The sequence below is a fragment of the Tympanuchus pallidicinctus genome, unplaced genomic scaffold (assembly GCF_026119805.1).
Source record: "Tympanuchus pallidicinctus isolate F22 unplaced genomic scaffold, pur_lepc_1.0 scaffold6, whole genome shotgun sequence".
NCBI classification, from domain to species: domain Eukaryota; kingdom Metazoa; phylum Chordata; class Aves; order Galliformes; family Phasianidae; genus Tympanuchus; species Tympanuchus pallidicinctus.
Window position 1 is genome coordinate 20,740,494 of NW_026294780.1, and position 23,098 is coordinate 20,763,591.

At 47.1% G+C, this 23,098-nt stretch overlaps 2 protein-coding genes across 4 annotated transcripts in view; one reads left to right on the plus strand and one right to left on the minus strand.

The window, feature by feature from the left end:
* The first annotated feature begins 8,525 nt into the window (after window positions 1–8,525).
* On the plus strand, window positions 8,526–12,763 carry LOC128071571 (G-protein coupled receptor 183-like). Its single transcript, XM_052664436.1, has 2 exons — window positions 8,526–8,707; window positions 9,571–12,763. Exon 2 carries the CDS (start codon window positions 9,597–9,599, stop codon window positions 10,650–10,652), a length of 1,056 nt encoding a protein of 351 aa, XP_052520396.1. The 5' UTR covers window positions 8,526–8,707; window positions 9,571–9,596; the 3' UTR covers window positions 10,653–12,763.
* A 2,590-nt stretch (window positions 12,764–15,353) lies between these two features.
* Window positions 15,354–23,098, minus strand: part of UBAC2 (UBA domain containing 2) — a 93,247-nt gene continuing 85,502 nt past the window's right edge. For all 3 annotated transcript variants that reach the window (XM_052664428.1, XM_052664430.1, XM_052664429.1), the window contains 2 exons: window positions 19,553–19,675; window positions 15,354–16,213 (listed from right to left, as the gene is read on the minus strand). In XM_052664428.1, coding sequence (XP_052520388.1) covers window positions 16,106–16,213; window positions 19,553–19,675 — 231 coding nt within the window. In that variant the 3' untranslated portion in view covers window positions 15,354–16,105. The remainder of the gene's footprint in view (window positions 16,214–19,552; window positions 19,676–23,098) is intronic.

Sequence of the window (23,098 nt, forward strand, 5' to 3'; positions counted from 1 at the left end):
TCCTATTAACAGAGCTAGTTCTTTCAGAAAGTGGAGATTAATCCCGTGCTTAATCACAGCTACTGCCTAATCCCAAACTGACGTTCCTCACGTTCCTTGTGCCATTTCAATGGATCGTGCAGAACCGCAGATTGCACCTCTACCAATCCTAAAAACGGCACCCAAGGATTAACAAATACTTTTTGCTGTCTTCCCCTTTTACTGCCTCCTCACCATTTCTTTAGCATTCCCAGTTTTGCAGAGGATCTGGGTTGGGAGCCATCATCCCCATCTCCCCCTGCATTCTCTCCCTGCTCCAGGTGGGTCTGCGAGGAGGGGGAAGAAGAATTGGATGTCTCCTTCTCTTGCACTTCTTCCTGTACCTCCCAGCAGCCCGCTGGCCCTCTCACCTAAGACCAGATACCAGGGCAAACCCCAAGCACTTCAGCCAACATGGGCTGATTTGCTCAGCCCTTGTCTCCTTTCTGCACCTCCTGGGGTATGGAGCCATACACACCTCCCTCCTTGCCTATACAGGGTGAGTGCTGTTGCAGGGCTTTGCAATTGATGTGCAGCCCATCACCGGAGATGAGAACAATCACCTTTTGCCCACAACCTGTATGAATCTTTACCAGGACATGCTGACAGCTCTGTGTCACCGTCCTGAGCTCAAGCCTATCAGACAGATAAGTCACTGAGAGCTTCGTTGATTTGAGAGTGAAGAGAACTTGCTTAGGATGCAACTTGGATGGGAGCGCTCCTTGCTGGACTGTGACTGAAGAGAGGAGAATCAGAGTGCCAGCCCCCCAGTAGACACTGGGCATCTTATGAAGGGATAAAATCAGCATGGCTTAGGTTTGTCCAGAGCCCCCTGGAAGCCCTGCAGGTGTTGACATGTCACTGTGCCGAGGCTCATCCCAGCACTGGGTGGCTTTTATCCTGTGCTGCAGGAGCAGAGCAGCACTGGGGGTGCCCAGTGGATCTCCTCTACGCTTGTCCTGTGGAGAGCGTGGTCTCTGCTTGGGGATATTTCTTTTGAATATGAATCTCATTACACTTTCTCAGTGGACCTTGCTAAGGGACCTCAGTGTGAAACTTCTCTTTTACCTCAAACTGGTTTCTGGCATACTGCATCCAAGCAGTGCACGCTCTTTCCCTGTTCAGCATAATGCCTTTTCAAAGACTTTCTCCTTTCACAACAACCTTGTGGGCTCCTACACCCAGCTGGCTGCATGGAATCTGCCCACAGACATGCTATATCCAAAAAAGCAGGATGGAGATATCCACATCTCAAGAATAAAGCACATTTCTGAGCATAAAATCACCTTCACCCCAGCCTACACCCAATTACAGACATGAATTCCACTGTCAACATGAATCATACCAGAAAATGCCCTGTGCTTGGGGAGGATGGTGGGACCCACAGTTCTGCTGGTGGTGGTCCAGAATGGCCCAGTAGCCCTCATAACAGTGAGAAGGAGATTAATACAGAAATTGCTTTTTCAGGGGGAGACACAGTCTGACAGCCACAGCCACGCTATTGATATGTGAAACCAGTGTGATCATCTTTCAATATTCCAGTATTTAAGGGGAGTTTATAAACAGGAGGAAAATCAACTTTTTACATGGGTAGATAGTGATAGTGCAAGGCGAATGGTTTTAAATTAAAGGAGGGGACGTTTAGATAAGATGTCAGGTGGAAGTTTCTCACAGAGAGGGCAGTGAGGTGCTGGCACAGGCTGCTCAGAGAGGCTATGGATGCCCCATCCATGGAGGTGTTCAAGCCCAGGATGAATGGGGCCCTGGGCAATCTGATCTATTACTTAATCTAGCAGTTGGCAAGCCTGCCTGTGGCAGGGGGATGGAACTTAATGATCTTAGAGGTCTCTTCCAATCCAATCCAAGCTATTTCATGATTCTGTGATTGATTCTATGATTCTATGCTTCTGTGATCCTTATCTGCACCTCCCAAAGAGTGAGTAAGGCTAGCTGCTGAAACAACACTATCTTCATTTCTAGCGAGTACTGATTTTATCCTTCCTAGAAGTTGGTGCTCATGTCAGATCAGGACAATGACTCCATTGTCACAGCCTGATTGGATGTGCTCTCAGAAAGTGCTAAAGAGGCACGTCGGACATCTCATGTGAAGTTCCATGTTTAGTAATCAGTGGTCAAGGCCAACCAAAGTGATCAGATGACTACAGCTCTGGAGAGATGGGAAATTACTGTCCCCTTCAAATTTCCTTCAGAAACCCCCTTTGTTTCTTGTTCTTTTAGAACTATTCTGTGTGATTCCTGTTTGTTGTCAGATCAGCTCTGACCCATCACGATGCTGACCACCAGCACCCGGAGTGGTCCCAGCTGCCCTAAGGCAGCACAGGCAGAGGAGGGCCATGATGGCAGAGCCTTCCATGCATAAGGGCACAAATGCTGCCCTCTGCAGAGGTGTCAGCCCCAGGTGACATTGCACCAGGCACACGACAAAGCTGGGCACTGCTAAAGAACAGGTGGGATGCCATAGCAGTGCAGCACTGTAGCTGTGTGAGGATGGGGACCCGTTTCTGCATTTGAACATTATTTAAAAGTAACCACGATTTTAAATAACTTTGAGGTCAGGCTTTGATGAAGTGTGTGAAGAACCAAACGCTTCCCTCCAACTGAGCGTTTCAGAATGATGCATGTGGCAGCAGCGCAGCGCTGGTTGCTGCAGACAAGCTCAGAGAGCCAAGTGTTCTCAGTAAGCATTAGCAGCTAAAACATCAGTACACGTGAGGAGAGTGAAACCCCAGGAAGCAAAAGTACCACTATGAAGGGAATCATTTGGTAACCACACTCATGGGTGCATGAGGCAGGAGACCAGCTGCCGTGTGGGCTCAGGAGATGAGCATGGAGAAGGAAAGGTGTAAAATGAATGCATGGAAATGATCAAATCCAGTGGTTGTTTAAAGTGGTAAGGTTTAAGATCTATCTGTCTGATCTTGCAAGTAAAGCCCTAAAGAACATCATTTGCAGACTGGAAAAGAAATCCTTCAATGTAATCCAGATGTTTAAGGCATTACCAAAAAAAAAAAAAAAAAAATCAAACCAAAAAAAAAAGCACCAAAACCCATAATCTGATTAAATGTATGGATTTAAAATCAGTGTAGGTAAAATCGGACATTTTCTTGGGTAGTTGCACAGAATCGTGAGGGACAGAAAGAATGTGGGGCTGCTGAATGAAGTGCTCTGTCTGTCTGTCTGAGGTGGTCAGCAGGGCAACAGCCCAGCCAGGGAAGGGATCTGCAGAGGAATGCAGGACCCACGCAGAATTTGGTACTGTTTAACTGGGGGAAGACTCTCACCCTGTTTTGCCACGCAGCTGAAGAATGCCGGAACATCTCTGTTCTCTACCCCTAGTAACTTTCAACCTTTCTGAGGTTATAAAATAGCGTAGCTAAGCAAGAGAACCCCCCAGAAGCCTTTGTGGCCCATGAGAACTAACAGCCAATTTTTTTTGCAACCTTCTACAATGTGTTGCATGAATATGGTCCTCCGTGGGAAAGTTTAAAAGCAAAGCTGAGGGCACACCCAGAAATATTGTTTTCCATTTACCACTGAGTGTTAAAATTGCTTCTCTATTCCCATTTTCCCAGCTGCCTACGACATTCTCTGCTGTTTGGAGATCCCAGAACCCCAGTCTGGCTGAAGCAGGCAGGGCCCTCTGTGTCCCTCTGTGTCCCTGTGTCCCAGCCCCTGCTCCAGCAGCACCACCCAGAGCAGGGTGCCCAGGCCCACGGCCAGGCGGTTCTGGAGAGCTGCAGGGAGGAGACCCCACAGCCTCTGGGCAGCCTGTGCCAGTGCTGCCAGTGCTCCGGCACCCGCACAGCGCAGCACTGCTCCTGGTGTTCAGGGGGAGCCTCCGGGGATACAGTTTGTGTGCCCAGAGCCTCCTCTCCTGGCGTTGGGCCTCACTGGGAAGAGCTTCATCCTCTCTGCACCCTCCCTTCATGTATTAATTAATCATTAATATTAATCCAATGTTGTAATTAATGAAAGATCATTAATAGCATCCTCCTGAGGCTCCCCTACTGCAGGCTGAGCAGTCACAGCTCTCTCAGCCTTTTCTCATGGGGGAGATGCTCCAGTCCCTTCATCATCCTCATGGCTGTTTGCTGGAGCCTCCAGTAACCCCACATCTCTCCTGTACTGCGGAGCCCAGAACTGGATACAAGCCTACGTGTGAGATATGTACATCTGCACACACAAATAGGAGCATCCTCTGCTCTGGGAGCAGGGCAGGAGGTTGGGCTGCAGCACGCTCTGAGGTTACGCTTCCCCAGCACTTTCTGTTACGTGACGTCTTTCGGTTCTGTACAGCTTTGGCCCAGCAGGTATTGTTTGGGTTGGGGCTGTTGTGGAAACACAGCTAGGGGATGAATGCAGCTGGGAAATTCTACCAAAAAAACAGATTAGCAATTTCTCCCACTATAATTCAAGAGAAACATTCCATTTTCAGACATAAAAACAACAAGGCTGTGGTTTTGCAGGGAGGTGCGGGCCCCTGAGGAAGAGCACCTTGATGAGGCAGGGTGCTCACAGGGACGTGGCCGCCAACTTTGGCCATTTGGGATCCATTATATTGGATATAAGGAAAATGTTCTTAATGACAAGGGTGGTGAGGCACTGGAACAGGTTGCCCAGGGAGGCAGTGGATGCCCCATCCCTGGAGACATAGGCTGGCTGGATGTGGCTGTGAGCAAGCAGATCTAGCAGTGGGTGTCCCTGTTCATTGCCGGGGGTTGGAATAGGTGGCAATAGGTGACCCTTAAAAGTCCCTTCCAACTAAAACGATTCTACTATATTATGACGTGCCCCTCATCCACAGCAAGGCACCAAGGAGCCACCTTCAAGCTGCATTTAGCAAACCAGGAGAGGCCACTGGCAAGCCCACGTGCTGTGCCACATCCAGGCAGCCAGGCCCAGCAGAGTGCAGGCTGCTCCCCAGCAAACGGAGCCCAGCTCTCCAGCACCGCGCTGCTCTCGCCGGTGCCACAGCTGCACCCTACAAGTGTGTGTGCACGCATAGCGTGTGCACTGTGAGGAAAAACAGACAAAAATAGGACCTCTGATCTCCAAACCCGCCTTCTGATTGCTTTTTCTTTTCTTCTTTTTTTCTTAAACAAACGTTTTTACATTGTTTTTAACCACAGAAATCAGATACTCAGACAACTTTCATCTCATTCCTGCAGAATCAAAATGGAGCTTCTCAGCTGCGGGGCGGCGTGGGACCGGCACCGCTCAACTCAGCAGAGGAAGTTGCCTCATAATGCGAATTTCTCCCAGCTTGGGAGCCCAGGGCTGAGTGCTGTCAGGCCTTGGGACACCTCCTGCAGCCAACTGGTCTTGAGCAGTGCTGTGTGCTGCCTCTCAGCGATCCTCTACACTGTGTGGGAGTTCGGTGTCATCTCCTGAAGCATGCATCATTACATGTCTATCCCGACAAAGATTTAGGATGAGATCAGGTTTCGAGAATACCCAATTATTTTCTTGAGATTTTCTTCACAAAGTAGTAAGAATCTCAATAGTTTCCATTGAATTGATGCCTCCCAAATGCCTTGCTCCCCCCACAGCTGCTGCCAAAACCAGCTGCTCTCTTGGTGGTCCTGCTCCCCACCAGGTGAACAGCCAGGCACCCAGTGGGGAAAATCCCTGCCTCATGTGTTGAAACCAAAAGCACCTGGATGGAAGATTTTATGTATAAACCCCGAGCTTCCTGACAATGTTTTGCACCTGAAGACAAAAGCAGCAGCCACAGCTTAAGTGGGGAGGAAGCCAGGAGAGATGATGATACAATGGAAAGAAAGTGCAAAGCTTCCTGCCACCCCTGGCAGGAGGGGATGCTGCCTGCTCAACATGAGGCTCTTGGACAGGTTCTGCCAGCAACATTGCTTTGGGTATGGGGATCACAAGTGCGGCAAGCCTGGTGTCCTCATGTATGAGGCCTTTTCAAGCTCTCCCCAGTGACCCCATGGGCTCTGGTCCTGAGGAGCAAGGCCCCGCAGCCTGTGGGTCAAGAGGGAGATGGAGATAATGGTGGCTCTTGGTGGGACGACACAGGGGCTCAGGTGTGAGTAGGCTGGATAATAATAAAAGCTTCTTCTCAGAAAGAGTGGTGAGGCACAGCCTGCCCCAGGGATATGGTGGAGTCACTGTCCCTGGAGGTGTTCATGAATGGTGTGAATGCGGCACTGAGGGACATGGGCAGTGGGCACAGTGGGGATGGGCTGGTGGTTGGACTGGGTGATCTTAGAGGTCTCTTCCAACCTGAACTATTCTATGATTCTACGAAAGCCGCTGCACTGATGGAGCCAAACATGAGTGGAACAAGCAAACCAGACTTGAGGGGCTGAGTGATGGTGACATGTGTGACACTGGCTTGAGGGTCCAGCTCCCAGAGGAGTCACCGGCAGGCCCTTCTGCTGGGCAACACAAAGCTCATGGGTAAAGGCTTCCAGGATCGAAGACGGGGTGCAGGGAGCTCCAGAATACCTGGGCCAGCTTGCAGCCCTCATGTCATGCCCTCATGTCAGGGCCTCGCAGGGAGATTGGAGGGTGGGTAACACCAACATGTAACCATGCTGAACAGGCTGCACTATGGTGGGCTCTGCACCTCTGGCTGCCTTGGAGCTGCCAGACGCCACCTGCCCTGCACCCCGTGGGTGCTTCAGAGGCAGGAGCTCCACCAGAGCTTCTGGTCCACTGGGCCAGGTTTCTGGCCTGAAGGAGCTGTGGGTGCAGCATGGAAGGGTTTGGTGGGGCCATGCAGCGGGTGGGGCTGGGCTGCACGCCTGTAGGCTGCACCTGCTGCATGCAGGGCAGGTCTGTGTTTTGCACAGAAGAAGCCACTTCCTTTCTTCTGCACTGAAAAGAAATAAAATCAGGTGGAGCTCATTGCTTTCACCCTCCTTATTCCCAAGCATACATGCACTGGCCCTGGAAGAAACAGTGGGATCTTTGGGCTTCCTTGATTGTGATTGAGGCTGGTGGTGCCAGAAGGGCCCATCCCTCCTCTGGCTTCTCCTTCCCTTGGGAGATCTTTGGTCTCTGTCCAGCATCCTGGTGTTGTGGTGCCTTCTTGCACCCATCAAGCAGCCCTAGGGATGGATGGGGACAGCGGGTCTGGCCTGGGGATGATGCTTTTAGGTTTTCCACAGAAAACTCTCCTGATAAGCGCACCAGGAATGCAGCCAGGAACCTCTCCTGGGCCAGGCAGCACTCACCCTGGTGACCTCAGTGGGAGCATGGGATACCTCACAGCCCACGATGCATGCTGGCTAAAAGTCGGTCCCATATTTGCTCTGGGTGTGCACTCAGAAGTGCACTCCCTGGGCATTGCCATGATGGAGAAGGAAACTCAAGGACATCTGAGAACCATGCAGGTTTGGGTGGCTTAATTATTGCCAGCTGTGCAGGTAGAAAGCCCATCTTACTAAGGAATATTGTCTCCACAGCAGATCCTTCCTCTCAAGCAATACAGACCCCTAAGCTAGAGAAGTAGATCCATTCATAGATGGTTGCAAGCAGATTTTCACTATTAGTCTTTAAGTCATAGTGGTTCATGGCAATACCATTCACTGTGTAATTTCTATACGCATGACTCACCATCCACGAGTACAGAGATTAGTGCTGAGTTTAATGCTGTTCTGTTGTAAAGCATTACAAGTATTATGCAATTAAATAATTAGTTGAGCTTTACTACAATAAAGGGTAATTTAAGTTTAACTGTGACCTTAACCTTGACTTTTCTTGGCCTCAGTTTTTCAGTAGCACCATGAATGCCACTTGGTGGGAATTTCCTAGCTAATTGGGAGTTTTTGGAAGGAAGAAAACAAAGAAAATAAGCCAGATCATCACCGCCACCAAGGAAAAACCCCAAATCACTGAGAAGAGAATAAAAATCCTCCTGGGATTTGAAAGCTCCATCAGACTTCAGTAAATGGTGCCCATGGGGAAGCGCATCCCACCAGCAGCAGCCTAAGAATAAAGGGCAAATAATCTAACTTTCAGTCTGTGTCTCAAGAAGCAATGCCTGATGGTCTCTCCATCCCTCGAAAGAGGGAGATTTGCCCCCAGAAGTGCAATGAGGGACAGCCTGGGATGTTCCACACTATAGGCTGCACCAGGGTTTGTCCAGGCTTTGTTGGGGTCCCATCAGGCTTCTGTGGCCAAGGGGCTGAGCATGTGAAGTAGGGCTGGAGCTGCTTTCCTGGCTCACTTGCGTTTTGTGTCCTCACGGACGTTTTCAGACTAAAACCCAAAGTCGGCAGAGATGTCAGGAGCGATTGCTGTGCAGGTACAGTCATTTATCTGCTTCTACTCAGAATAACCCCGCAGCAGCCAAATGCCTCTCGTACATCGAGAAAGGAAGAAAAAAAAAAAAAAGCCCAGTGAGAACAGCTTTACTAAATCTAAGAAGGAAAAAAAAAAAAAAAGCCCAAACCTCCCAGTGCTTTTATAGCGTGAGCCAATACCGAGAGGCGCTCACTCACACAGCAGGAGCCCTGCAGGGAGGGTCCACGCGGAGCCAGGGCAAGAGGAAGGGGAGGAGGGCGAAGCGGAGTGGGTGTATGCCTGTGTCTGTCAGTGTGTCTCTCCGTCTGTTCACACCTCAGGGAGTGGGAGGTAGTGTGGGGCTGTGTGTCCGCAGGGCAACAGGACAGGGGACACGACCTCAAAACAGCAGTGGGAGGTAAGCAGTGTCCGCAAAGGATGGATAGGGTGGGGATGGATGGGATGGATGGGGCTGGATAGGGCAGGATGGGACAGGGAAGGGTGGGATGGGAATGGACAGGGGTGGATGGAATGGAGATGGGCAGGATGGGATGGAGATAGAGTGGATGAGAACAGACTAGGGTGGATGGAATGCAGATGGGTTGGAAGGGAACAGGCAGGGAGGGATGGGATGTGGATGGATAGGGCTGTTTTGGAATGGAGCAGTGTGATGGAGGACTCAGGAGGCACTGACCCACAGTCCGAAGCACATCAAGGAGAAGGAGGGTGTGTCATTCGGTAGCAGGGAATGCTCCTCTCACATCTGTGCATGGCATGGGGCATTGTGGAATCTCTCTTTTCTTTGAATTTTTTGTTTCTGCTTCTGCTCCCTTGCAATTATGCCTGCACCCCTGAGCTCCCCCCAGCCCCATCTCCATCTGGCTGTTTTCTCAGTGAATCTCCCCATTGCCCCTGTGGTGATGAATCAGTGATCTCACTGCCACAGGATGACTTTGGGACCTTGTTTGTACAAGATGCAACTGCTCTCCCCACGCACTGCCATCCTTTCTGGTATTGCTTGGATGTTTTAATAAAAAAAAAAAAAAAAGAAAGAAAAAGAGATGATGACAAGAAGCAGAAAGAAGACAATGAGTCACAGCCTTTGTTGCACCGCTCACACCGAAATCACGAGAGATGCATTTTTCCAAATGACTCGGGCTGTGTGCTGCTGGGGGTGGTGAGGAGCAGGACGGACAGGCGGGGGGTGGCAGGGAGCATGAAGGGACAGCCCTGAGGGTGCTGCTCCCGCTGCTGGGCTTTTACATCTGTTCCTATCCTCAGAGAGAAGGCTCACGAGACGCTCCAAAATGGCTGCAGTGGTGGCCATGTCCGCACCTGCCAACATCACCTCCAACCAGAGCAGCTGCAATGTGCATAACCATCACTTCTCTGCCAAGGTCACCTTCTCCCTCTTCTACACTGCCCTGCTGGTGTTCGGCGCCTGCGGAAACATCCTGGCCCTCTGCATCACCTTCCAGCGCAGGAAGAAGAAACTCAACTCCACCGACCTCTACCTGGTGAACCTGGCTCTGTCCGATGCCCTCTTCACACTGGCGCTGCCTGGCAGGATCGCCTACTACGTCCTGGAGTTTAACTGGCCCTTTGGGGACTGGTTCTGCCGGGTCACCGCCTTTGTCTTCTACATGAACACCTACGTGAGCATCTACTTCATGACCTGCGTCAGCGTGGACCGCTACATCGCTGTGGTGCGCACCAGGCACCCTGGCAGGACCCGCAGGGTCAGCCGTGCCAGGGCTGTCTGCGCCCTCGTCTGGTTCCTGGTGTTCCTGCAGACTGCACCGCTCCTGCTGCGGCCCATGACGCGCCGGATGGGTGACAAGCTGACGTGTATGGAGTACTTCAACTTCGAGGAGATTCCCAAGCTGCCCTACCTGCTCCTGGTGGCCTGTGTGCTCGGCTTCTTCCTGCCCGTAGGCATCATCTTGGTGTGCTATGTGCGGATCAACCTCAAGCTCTGCCAGACCGCCAAGGAGAACCCACTGACAGTGAGGAATGGGCACCACCGCCGGGCCTTCACAGTCATCTTGGTGGTGCTGCTGGCCCTCCTGCTTTGCTTCAGCCCTTACCACATCAACATCGTCCAGTTCATGGTCAGGAAGATCCTCCACCAGCCATCTTGCCATGAGCAGCAGGCCTTCAAGATGTCTCTGCAAGTCACCGTGGCATTCATGAACTTCAACTGCTGCATTGACCCCATCATCTACTTCTTCGCCTTCCGAGGCTATAAGCGGAGGCTTCTCCGCATCTTCAGGAACAGCGGCTCCATGGCCACCTCCTCCACTGCCAAGACCCCCTCTGAGAGCAACAGCAACAGCCAACCGCCCGGCTCCAGCTCTGTCTAACGTGACCCTCCTGTTCTCTCCATCTGGCAGCGTGTGGACCATTCCCTGCAGCAGCCGTGGGGCCGGGCTGCAGAGCAGGACCAGACCCCACCGCTCTGCCTGGAACCAGGGGCTTTTGCTCAGCTAACACAGCACCAACCCAGCTGCTGCCTGCAGCTCTTTCCCTGCAAGGATGAAGAGCAGCTTGCTGCTGTCCCTTCACCACGCACTGCACGGGATGGGTGGCAAGTGGGCACCATGTGAGCAGATCCTGGTCCCCTCTGTGGCACTGGGAGGAAGCGCATGGTTCCCTGCAACATTAATCCACCTCACTCTTCCCATAAAAGGGACTGATGGTGGTCTTGCTCTGCTTTGGCTGACCTTCCCTTGAAGATGAGGACTGGAACATGAGCCAAACCAGGCTGTTCCTGGGGCCTCGCTAAGGGTAGGTCACACATGACCCTCACCAGAGCCAGGAGGCATCTGGTTCCCATCAAAGCCTGTGCAGTAAGGAAAAGGTTGGCGTGATCAAGGAGCTCCACAGCTCCGCTCTGAAGCTGGACTACAGGGCTGGACACAAGCAAACCAGATTTCATGGTTTTGTACTGGAGGCTGGAAGGGACACAGATGTGCACAGAGATATGAAGAGGAGGAAAACCAGCTTTCTTTTGCTTAACTTTAAAGCAGTTCCATTAATGATACTTCTGATTAACAGAATTCGTTCTTGAAGGCAGTAACATTTCTTGCTTGGAGGTTAATAATACAGGTGTGTGCAGCTCTTTGAGTGTGCATGAGTTATCTTTTGGATGAAAATAGCTTCACCTGCACACAGGTGACTGCAGGGATGTACCTGAGGTTGGAAGGGCCTCCAGCAAAGCCCTGCAGGGTACCCGAGCCCTGCTCCCGGCAGTCTAAACTTAGTGCTGGCCTGAAGGGAGCCTGTGTCCAAAAAACACATTACAGTGGGCGTGGAAGAGCTGGTGGGCAGTAACCGAGAGGTATTTGTGGTCTGAGCACTGCAAAGGAGCCCAGTGTGGATGTCCAGCACACAACCTGCTGGGAGCTGGGCCACCATGCACACGAGGTTGGTGGCTTTGTTTGTCCAGCAGAGGGTCAGGGGTTGCAAGGAGGGTCTCCTCGCAGAGGTGTTACTCTGCTCTGTCTCCTCCCATGGAGGCACTCCTGGTGCTCTGCTCCACAGCTGATGCAGAAGTGTGAAAATGGGGCATTTCACCACAATAAGACAATCACAGTATCCTCCCCCATGGGCACAGAGCACCTTCTCCACATTTCATTCATTGCATAATGCTTGCCTCAGCCAGCACGTTTTCGCAGCACTGAGACATGCATGTTTCCTGCTGCTCACCTCACTCATGTGTGAACTCGCTGAGAACATTTCATCCCCCCTCTTATCAGCTCCTATCAGTAACTGCATTGCCACAGCTTTTGCTCCCTTCCTGACATCCTTCTCGGTGCAAACGTGCCTGCACCCAGCGCCATGCTGCTGCCATCAGATGAGAGATGCCTGCAGTTGCAGGCACCCGCCAAGATTACATCAGGGGAGCGAACGCAGCGGGAGGGAGCTGCTGGCCTGCTGGGAGCACGTGGCAACACTTGGCAGCACATCTTCTGCTGACAGGGGGAGCTGGGAGCTGCCTGGGGTTTCCAACAGTTCTATTTTCATACTAACTTTTCTTCTTTAAACCATACCTGGAACTCCCCGTTTCACACCAGGATACCCATCCTCGTATGGCACCATGATGTTGCCATGTGAAAGTGCGTGCATCAACCGAACCCAACAGCCTCTCACCGAGCAGCTCCTGCCTGCAGGTCTCCACCAGCTGCCATCAACACTCCATCACTTGCTGGGGTGACACTGGGCTCCACTTCACATCTGAGATTAGCTGGGACTGACCGTGCTGTGCTCCTCCCTGGGTAAAAGCAGCACCTCATGCAAAAGCAACCAAGTGAAATGGGTGGATGACCTTAGCAGACGTTCCTACAAGAAAAACCATGTGTGGATTTTCTGTACAGGCTCAGCCACACTGCTGATCTGCTCATGTTATTCCATCTCTCACTTATTCCTCTGAGCCCCATCTCACTCATGTCTTCTTCATTAAACTTAAATGCCGTGTTCGTTGCCTACTTTTCTCTGGCTGAAAGGCCAGATGCTGCCTTCAGTTCAGCCACGCAGTCCCTGTCCCCACCACCACTCCCCATCTCATGATTGGGCTGATGGCACCCAGTGGTGCACACCCTCTTGAATTTCAATGTAGAACTGCGTGCTCTTTCTGCAGCCATGGCCCCTCTTCCCAGCAAAGGAGGAACAATACCATGAAGTGTTAAACCAAGTCCTGTATGCTTTACAGAAACTCATACACACATATAATAAAATAGTGTGTGTGCATATATAAACACATGTAGTGCTTGTGTGCTCACGTGACTCTCCTAATAAAATAGTGTTTATGCTCCTTTATAAAAAACTCATTTCTATGACTATCCGCTTAAAGAAAGTCAATCTCACTTAGGAGAACACATACAAGAAATTAAAGCCATTCTATGATACTACCTTGCACTATACTTGCTTGCTTGGTTCTCGTTTCAGACAGAAGCCACGAGACGTCCATCCCGGGCTCCGGGACCAGAGGGAGGTAGCAGCCCTGGCACCCAACTGCTCACCTCAGCAGCACATGGTCTTTGCTTTGGGAGAGGGAAAAGTTTGGGTGAGGTACAGAGCCCAACCACTCTGTGTCTCAGCAAAGAGCTTGGGCTTGAGAACTGCTCACCAGGCAGTTTTCCACAAATGCAAACAACATTTCCAAGTCCCACAGTCATCTAGGAAAGTCCGCAGCGAAGTACTGTGATGCTGTTTCACGGTGACATTCCCATGCTGTTAGAGAAGTCTGAAAAGCAGCTACCATTACCTAGGGACTTAAAATCCTCTCCATAGAAAAGCATTCTGCTTTATCTCACAGCCTAAACATATCTTTGTGTCACACCTCAAAAAGGAACTGCATGATGACATTTAAAGCTGTGCTGGGCACTGTGAGGGCTGGAAGGACCACTCTCCTCATGCTCACAGATGTGTCACAATCAAGAGGAGACTGAGGTCTTCCCCAGCTCTGGTGCAGTGGAGCTTTCTTGTACAAAACAGGAACTCTGCTCAACTGCATCAGGGACCCCTCCTTTCACCACTTCTTTTTTTTTTCTTCTTTTTTCCCCGGTTGGAAATCACAGCCCTGGGAGCATTCTGAGCAATAGATTCTTCTGCAGAAGTCAGGTTTCTAGCTGACATCACCAAGACCTGAGCTTCACCCCTCATGTTTGATATGTTGTGAAATGGGGCTTTCCAAAGCGTGGCCTTCGGATACCCTCTGTTTAGATAACAGCAGTCAAGGATTGAGACTTGGACAATATCCACCAGTGTGCCCAGGATGCTTCCTTTATGCTTTAAAAGTCCATGTAAGAAATGCTTGTTGTGCCTGTCCCCAGAACAGGGCACGTGTCCATGTGTTCTGTTCAGTCCATCCAGGGAAGGTGGACCTTTATTTCCTTCAGACAACATTTTACGTCTGAAAGAATGTATTAGTCTTTATTGCTGATTATGATAAAATATTTGTGGAGGAAGAGTCTGATTATTTCAAACTTGAAAACTTTTGCTTACACAAATTACTGTATTTTTTTAAGAAGATATTCCAACAGTTGCCCTTCCTAAGGCAGCCAGTTTCCAGCCATTTGGGTATAGAAGCACCCCCAGCCTGCACACACACACACATGTACAGGACACTGGCTTTATTACAGAAGCATGTTATGTGCCTAAAGATGAAGAAGTTGGATGTTATGCCTGCATAAGGACTTGCATGCTGGAAGGACCATTTTTAGTCTTATCGGTGAACTAAAAAAACCCCTCAAACAAACAACATCAACAAAAAACCAATGTATCTCTCAGTTCCTAAATATTGTGCTGTGATTCCCCAGCAAATATTCCAAGCGAAATGCAACTGGACACATGTCCAGTATGAACACATATGAACACACGCATTCTGTTGGATTTCCCCAGCACCCTTCTCTTCCCAGTGTTCTTGCATCTCATTCCCTTTTCATCCACTATAGCCTCATGCTCCTGAGGACGTGTATCTTATTGTGAACACATGTATGTGTTAAATATGCCTGTACGTATATAAATAGACACATATATACTCAACATACCAACAAAAGTACATACACAACAGCTGACATTCAATGTCTGGGACACATGTATGCAGGGGTTTCATGGAGTTGCAGTTTGAAATACCGTATTACTTCAGCTTGGTGTCCTACCCACCTCCTAAAGCTCCTGAGGTGCTCACAATGAGCACTGCTGAGAGTCAAGCCACACAACTTTACCCATCCATCTACACTTCAAAGCCAGCATTATGCTACCTTGGCAGCAGTGTCCCGTCGACTCCTGTGTTACTCTGAGCCACTCTTATGGTTGGCACTCCATCTGCCATTAACTACTTCATACAGAAAAGATTCAGCAAATGAGGATCACCCACAACTCTGAAAGTAGAAAATTGGAACTACATAGAAAAGATAGCTTTGTATATTTTTCCTTGAAGACGGTGTGTAGTCAGCTCAAAATACAAACCTGGCGCATCAGACACAGCACACATCCACTGATGCAGAAGCCTGTCTGAATCAGACATGGATGTCATTCAAATTACTGCAGTTCTGACCTCGTTGTCTCATTCAATTCACCTTTATTGCTTCCAGTGAGTATCCTCATGCCCTGTGTCTGAACAGCAATCTACTCCATTTGCAAAATTTAAGTGTACAGTGGTCACTTATCATTGCTTGTAATACGCCATATAAATTTTCTTGTACCCTATCTGTGCATTATTATGTGCTGAATGATGACTTTTATTTAAAAAGGAATTCAGGAAACAAAATATTACAGGCATTAATAAAATTTTTGGAGTGACATTATAATCTCATAACACTTCAGTGAGTCGAACATGAAGTGACCGTTGAACACCTTATTACTGCAGTCAGAAATCAAGTACTGTAACATAACATGTAAGCTAGAGAAATCAGACGGGCAAACAAAGAAAGCACACCGTTCCTTAATGGGTCAATCTGGTTGTTGTGGTTGTAGGAGCATGTTTTCTTAGTCATTCAGTTTGATAACGTGTCTAACAACGATTTACAAGGAAAAAAACCACCTATTTTATTTAAAAAATAAATTTAGGTGATATCCAGTAATAAGTAGAAACTAAATTTACTTTGAAAAGGATAACCAGAATAGAAACCACCGGTTGATTCGAAGGCTTGGGAACAGCTCACGTCATTCACTAAGCAGTCACGCGGAGCCCACTTCTCCTTCCTGCCGGCTCGGCAGGGCCGACCTGCATCAGTCTGTCCAGCAGGTGGCTGTGTCCCCTTCGGGAGCGTACAAACCCACGGGGAGAGTTCCTTCATCGCTCACATCATCATCAGTGCTGCAGTAGAAAATTAGTGGCTACATTTAAGTCATTATTTGAAGCCCTCAAAGCTTCCAGCGCGTCTCCCCTGGAAAATCCCATCTCCATAAGTCGTGCAACCTGTAAGAGAAATAACATAAAACTACTGAACAGTTTTACTCGGATGATGTGTGCATTACCTATTTAACAGTGTCAGGGATCACTTGCTTTTCCACTGTTCAGAAGCTTATCTATCTGAAGAGCGTGCAAGCGCAGATGGGCACCGCCACAAAGACTTGTCTGTGACAGCATGCTTGAAAACACCGCCAGAGAGAGAGAGTGAGACGAGTGCTCTGCGACCACTTGTTCAGAACCAGTCTTTTGCTGTGTTTTCAACCCCGACCCAGTTTTGAAAGAAGAGTGAAATAGAAAGTAAGCTTTGTTGTCTGGCTGGCATTTTTTCTGTTGTTCACCTTGGCACCTTACATGACAAGGGCAGCCTGACCCCAGGGCTCACTGCTCTAGAGAAGAACGTGCCCTGCAGAGCCCAACGCTGACCCAAATAGGAAATCTTACAGCAGATGGGAAGACCTGTACAATTACACTTAGCTGTGCTCTGCTTGAAAAAAAACTGAACTCTCCAAAGGTCATTAAAAAGCCCAAAACGTTTGCTCCAGGTGGTTTTTACAGCCAGCCTGAAAGCTAATCCTGAAACAGAGGCACGGAGATACTTAAATCAGTTCAGTAAAATTCATGGGAGGATTCCAAATGTTTTCAGAACAGGGCAAGTCAATGCCATGTGATGGACGAGTTACCTCGAAATGGGCACACTGAGAGAATCATTTCGGTGATCAGTACTCAATTATCATTCTTTGCAACATCATGTTCTTGACACCTAACCTTTTCCCCTGTGCTAATAGATACTCAAAGTATCACAAATTACTACATGTTAAAAAAAGTACATACATCTAATTAAATCTATGGCTAAATTTTGATTGAAATTACAGTTGAAAACTATGGCTCTCCATTAGGTATAAGTGAAAGTCACAATGTAACTAATTCACTTTTATATTTAATCATCCAGAGAGGGGGGCAGCATGCAGAATGAAGCATGGCCAGGGGCAGCAGGAGGCACTCTCCATCCTGCTCATGCCTGCGGGTGGGCTGTGATGTGGGAGCTGCAGGTCCAGAGTGGCCTGGTAGCGCTGGTGGCCGTCCGGAGGCTGGCATGGAGCCTGTTGCACAGAACCAAGCAAGCAGGAATGCAGCTGAGATCCTCTGCATCCTGTGACACATTAACAATATGTGGTCGTATTTGAAATGCCTCTTGGAAGAAAGAACTCAGGATTTTTAATCTCTGCTGCTTCGGTGGCTTACTGAGAAATATAGTCTTGCTAAGTGTGGCCAGAGGTGGGAGTTCTGGTTCTCTTGATCTAAATTCGCTGTTACAAAATGTTTCAATACTGCTACCTTGGCTGTCAAAATATCAAAAATGCTACCATCTTTTTTTGCATTTCCCCTTCTCGCTCTATCACTTAGTGTCAGTTTCTCACCTTGTAGAGAGAGAAACAAATCGTTACTTTCAACATCACTGCAACATCAATCTGGATCTCATAACCAGTAACTTTCTGAAGTTCCCTTTTCTGACTTTTCACCTAAGATAACGATTTTTATGAGAAAGAGGTCAGGCAATGGAAATAAAAGCTAACCACAGCAATACAATTCAGATGAAAGGTTTTTATGGCAGTGGGCATGAATTGTAACTTTGGCTTTCAAGAAGCGGTGGATGGTGTTTTCAATGCTCCCATTTGCAGAAACATCCAGAGGGCATGATGGGAAATACATTTTAACAGCAGAAAGCTCTGTTTATCTGAGTATATTTTAACCACAGAATATAGCACCAGGAAACTGAGTTGAATGCTGGTAACAGTAATTGAAGGTGCTAAAAAATCCACGAGAAGCAGAGATTTTTCTACCAGACGTTGCTAACGCTTACAAATCTGAATCCAAAGAACAGGCACAACCTTGCACTTCTGCCATTCTGAGACGATTTACAGATTTATTAGCACAAATCTGAAAAATCAAAGGTGCTTGGGTAACTCTCTACCTCGCAAGGCAACCAGACAGCATTTCAGATGGCAGCAACTGGGTGATCTTTACAACTTCAGTGCATTACAACATGTAAGCATATACCGAAGTGCTTTCATACAGCTGAGCCTGGGCCAGGTTTGAGGTCAGAAGACAGCACAAGTTGGGTCAAAAACTGTTACATGAGTTCCAGCACAACAGTACAGTCCATACATACAGAATTTGTCACTTTACTCCTGGCACTGCATAGGCTTTTAGGCTGGTCAAAATTTCAGACTGGTCTCAGAAGGTGTTCTTTCGTGGGAGATTTTCTATTGTTTTTCTCTCCTCTCTCTCTCTCTCTCTCTCTTTCTTTCTTTCTTTCTTTCTTTCTTGTTGATTGGTTTATTTTTTAATTTTAAATTTTTTTTTTTTAACTTTTCTGATGTAGGCCAACAAGTTCTCAATCAAAACCACCAGTTCAGTTAATTTGGGACATAATCTAACATTGAATCAAAACTAGAAATTGGATCATAGCAAAGTTTTCTCTTTGGAACAATCTCATTTTAAACTAACTGGAAATAACAGCATGGCACTAGCAGGTATTGATTGGTCTCCTTGAAACAGAAAAAGGGGAAAGAGGAACTCACTCTTGGAACCTATTCTCACTGAAGAATAGCAGATACCTTAGAAAATAAAAAGGCCAGTGCAGCTAACTGCAGATGGGCTAAAACTCAGAGAACTTGACTGCACATAATAAATCCTGAATAAAGAAACAAGATTAATATCCAATTCTTAAACTTCCTAGCAAATCCTCTCTTTGGAGAAAACAAACTATCAACAGAAGTCTACATCTACACTACAGGTCTAAATCTACACTAGGCAGAAAAGACAAACTTCTCTGTGGCAACAGTATACAAAATCAGTCAACCATATTATGTAGGGAAATACCCCACAAGTGTCTGCTGCAGCCCAAGGCTGGCAGAACGTTTTTATTTCCAAACAGCCACATGACCAAGTTGGGAACTTAAGCTGGAGACCTCAGTGCAGGAAGAGCTGTATGTCTACAGGGAGAATGATGAAATCTATTTGCCATTCTTCCTTTTTTTTTTTTTTTTTTTTTTTAAACATATATCAGCCCCACTTGTGAAATTGTCTAACCTTTAAATATAAGGAATGAAAAGTTATGCATAAAAGCAGTAATTCCCAAGTTGACATGCAACTCTAGTTTGAAAGATAATGACGAGTCACCGTCCCTGTATTGTGGCTGTTAACTGGGATTTCTATTTATGCTGCTGCAGGGAATGATTAAGAAGTTGTGTCACCAGACAAAACAAACAAACAAACAAACCAAAAAACAGAGGTAATTCCTAAAAACAGCTTTTTTAATGAAATATTGAAAGAAAAAATTACCTGTTCTTCAGAAACCTCAGTAGGTGGAGGTGTGTCTTGATCAGATGGGTGATGATCTTGGTAATTCTCATTGTGTCTATGACGTAGAGGAGGAAATAGTCTATTCCAGTTAATCATCCCACCCTGAAACCAGACACTGCTGTCAGTCTTTTTAAAAAGAACTACGGGTTCTTTTACACATAAAGACCATCCATCCCACATAATACAGAAGGCAAACACTTGAGCGAAACGCTTATCTCAAACAAGAGCTGCTGAAGCTTTTTGTGAAGTGAAAACTGGGACTTGTTACCTCTTTCCTAGCTACTGGAAGTAGCTGCTGTAAGCTAAGGAAAAGTGCTAATAAAACAAAGAAAGGACTGCCTGATTTCTTGCTAATACTTCTTGTTTCACATATGTTGTGGGTGATATGGCTCACTACAGTGCTAGGTTTCTGAGGCTGAAGAGCCTGCTCTCTTTGTGACTTTGTGCCAGACTTCGTGTCTGGCAAGGGATGCAACAGCACGTCCTGCATGTGCTTGCTTTACGTGGGTAAGAGTGAAATAAAGAAGCAGGGAGAAGAAGCAAAGATGCTTTTCACTGCATCCACAAAAACACATCAGGAAACTCAGAGCACATGCTGCTGATCACAAGCTCAACTTGCAGGATACCCGTGATAGACTTTCCACGCCAGTGATTATTTCTGTGACACCAATATGACTGTGACAGACTTACCTAACTTCATTGCATTACTACCACTGCAGAAACTGGCTGTACTCCAGTGCCGAATCATTTTCTGACTACATGGTAATAACATAAATACACAGCAGTAACGTAAGTATGGCATAAATCACTGAACAGAAACTTTAACAGCTCAGCTTGAAGCCTTAAAACAGTAAGACACACAGAATGCAAAGTGCAAGCTTTATCATTGCCCGGGAATGATCCATCTTCGTTCCATGAGCTTGCACAAACATTCTGGAAGAGATGTGGTATGACACCAGAACCTGCAAATGGGCAAGAGCAGCACCACTTGCTCCCTCTGTTCTTTGCAATGCAGCTGGTGTCCTTCTCCTCCTGACCCACTCCCTCTGTTACCATGGAAGAGATCCCCCTCCCTTTCAGTATATATAGGACAAGGACTTCCTTCCTCTAGTTGCTCTGTTTTAGGTCTGTGCTGTCGTTTCTCAGAAAATCTTCCTCTTATGAGTTTTTTCTTCTCTCAGCTGGGGCTCTTCCTGCCTTTATGTACTCCTGCAGCATTAAAAGCTCTCTGCTTGATCAGATCAGCAGCAGCAGCTTAACCTACTCTCAGACACACACACACACACACACACACAAAATCATTTATTTCATTTTCCTGCCCTTTCCTTTGTTCTCTTCCATTGTCTCCCTGGGAGACCCAGTCAGCCCAGACACCACAGGAGGCAGTGCAAGAGCACACTTGAAAAAGCAGCTGGGGAGTCATGAGATGCGACCTGTTAGCTTCTAAAGTGTTCCATTCCCTTATGGCACAGTGCATCTTCCCTAAGAAGATCAGCACCAGCTATGAGTCACCACTCATCTTCAGTACAAAGTTTCCACTACTGGCAATTCGGAGTTTAAGACACTAGTACATATCCATATTTCTACTTTATAAGCTGCACTAAGCACCTACTTAAAGGTTTTATCTTGAAGGATTTCACATAAGCCTTGTGTTAACCAAACAGTATAGTGCAGCAAAAAGGAGAATTGGTTTCTAGTTTAAACCTGGAGAGGGATCTCACACCTTCTACTGACAAGCTGAACTCCTCTGTGGTCTTGGAAAATCACATGTCATGTACTTCCCCATCTCTAGTTTCCCCTAGCTCAGAATTATTTTAATTCATTAATTTTGAATTTCTGGAAGCCTACTAACCTCTATAGTTCAGCAAGAACATGGAACTGATGCTGCTTTGCCCGTGTGTGTTCTTTTCAAAGACTTGAGGCAGAGAAAGCAATGCTTCCAAGGGTAATTCATATAAAACTAGTGGATCGAAAAATGCCAGCAGGATCAAGGCATGTTTTTTGTAGCATCAGAATTCATAGAGAATAATGCATATTAAATATAAAATCTACAATAAATGCATTAATTTATCAGTATGCTGATGCATCTGAAGACTGAAATAAATGCACCTTTCCAGCTGTGCTCTCAGCTTCACCACCAAGCTACCTACTGCACCCCGTCCTGCGTGCTGACACATAACACTGCAAAGACATCTGCCTTTTTATCTTAAACTTAACAATACATGTTAAATTAATGTGCACCAAATGCATTACCTGCAGTAAGAAATCCAGATTCCCTAACAAAATATCTAGATCGTTTAGAAGGTTTACTATGGATAACTGGATGAATGCATATTATGGATTATTATGGATAACTGGATATGGATGGATGAATTCAGAACAGTTCCAGGCAAAGCTTGCTAACTCTATCCCAGAAATAACAGACAAGGCAAATTGGATCAAAATTCCTATGAAAGGATCCTTTTCAGTCGTCCTCAGAATATTTCAATTACTTTTGGAAGTTGTGACAAACGTCAGGTCTTGACAGTATTAATGATGAAAGAATATCTAAAGCACAACTAATGAAGCCCAAAGGTCTTAATGCTACGTGAGCGTTGACGTTTAGGATTAATTACAACTTCCTTTGGCTGGTCTATTTCTCAACTGCGTATTATTTCCTAGACTGCACCTAAGCCATGTAGTTATGCTTCTTGATCTGTAAATGCAAGGAAGTTGTTTCTTCTCGTGGGCTTGCCTCTAATCACATGATGGACATGTACAAAGTCAGACTGAAAAGAGCAGAGATTGAGGGAGTTGCAACAGGAACTGCTACTGTGGACCATTCCCCAAATATAAGAATACAGCAGGAACTGCTGCTAATGTCTCAGATACATAGAAAGCGGGGATCAAGGCTAAGGATTTGCAGTGTGCACGGTGAGTTCTGGACAATGTTACTATCACAGCAGAAATTGACCTAAGATCTGATTTTTAATTTGATTCAAAGTGAACAGAAAAAAAATGTCTTAAATTAACCAAACCTCTCAAATTCCAGTTAAAAATGTGCACAGATTTCCAGATCAATATTCTGCCATTCTCCCAGACGTTATTCTGTAGACCTTCTGTTCACAATTTTATGATACATTCTGTATTAGAGGGGTTTTTGACCATGCTAAGACACTTATTCTGAGAAAGGTCAGGAAGATTTCACATGAAGATATCCAATCTGTGAATCTACTTAAGCAATGCTTCTAAACCATCCAAAAGTCTCTATTGGAGAATGGTAAATAAGTATGCCTTTTGCAGGAGACTTGAAAAAAGCTAAAGCCATATTACCAGTGATGGTAACCACAGTCAGCCACCAGTCCAGATCACCAAGCAAACCCACAATGATGAGGCAGGTCTAAGATTAAGACCAGAAGTCAAATCAGTGGCTTAGGACCTGGACTTTGTACTAAAAAGCAGCGAACTCCCAGTTGAGGTGGGTGAGGCCCTAAAACTTCTCACAGATGTTTCTAACCACAGCTCTTTCTCACAAGTCTGCTCCAA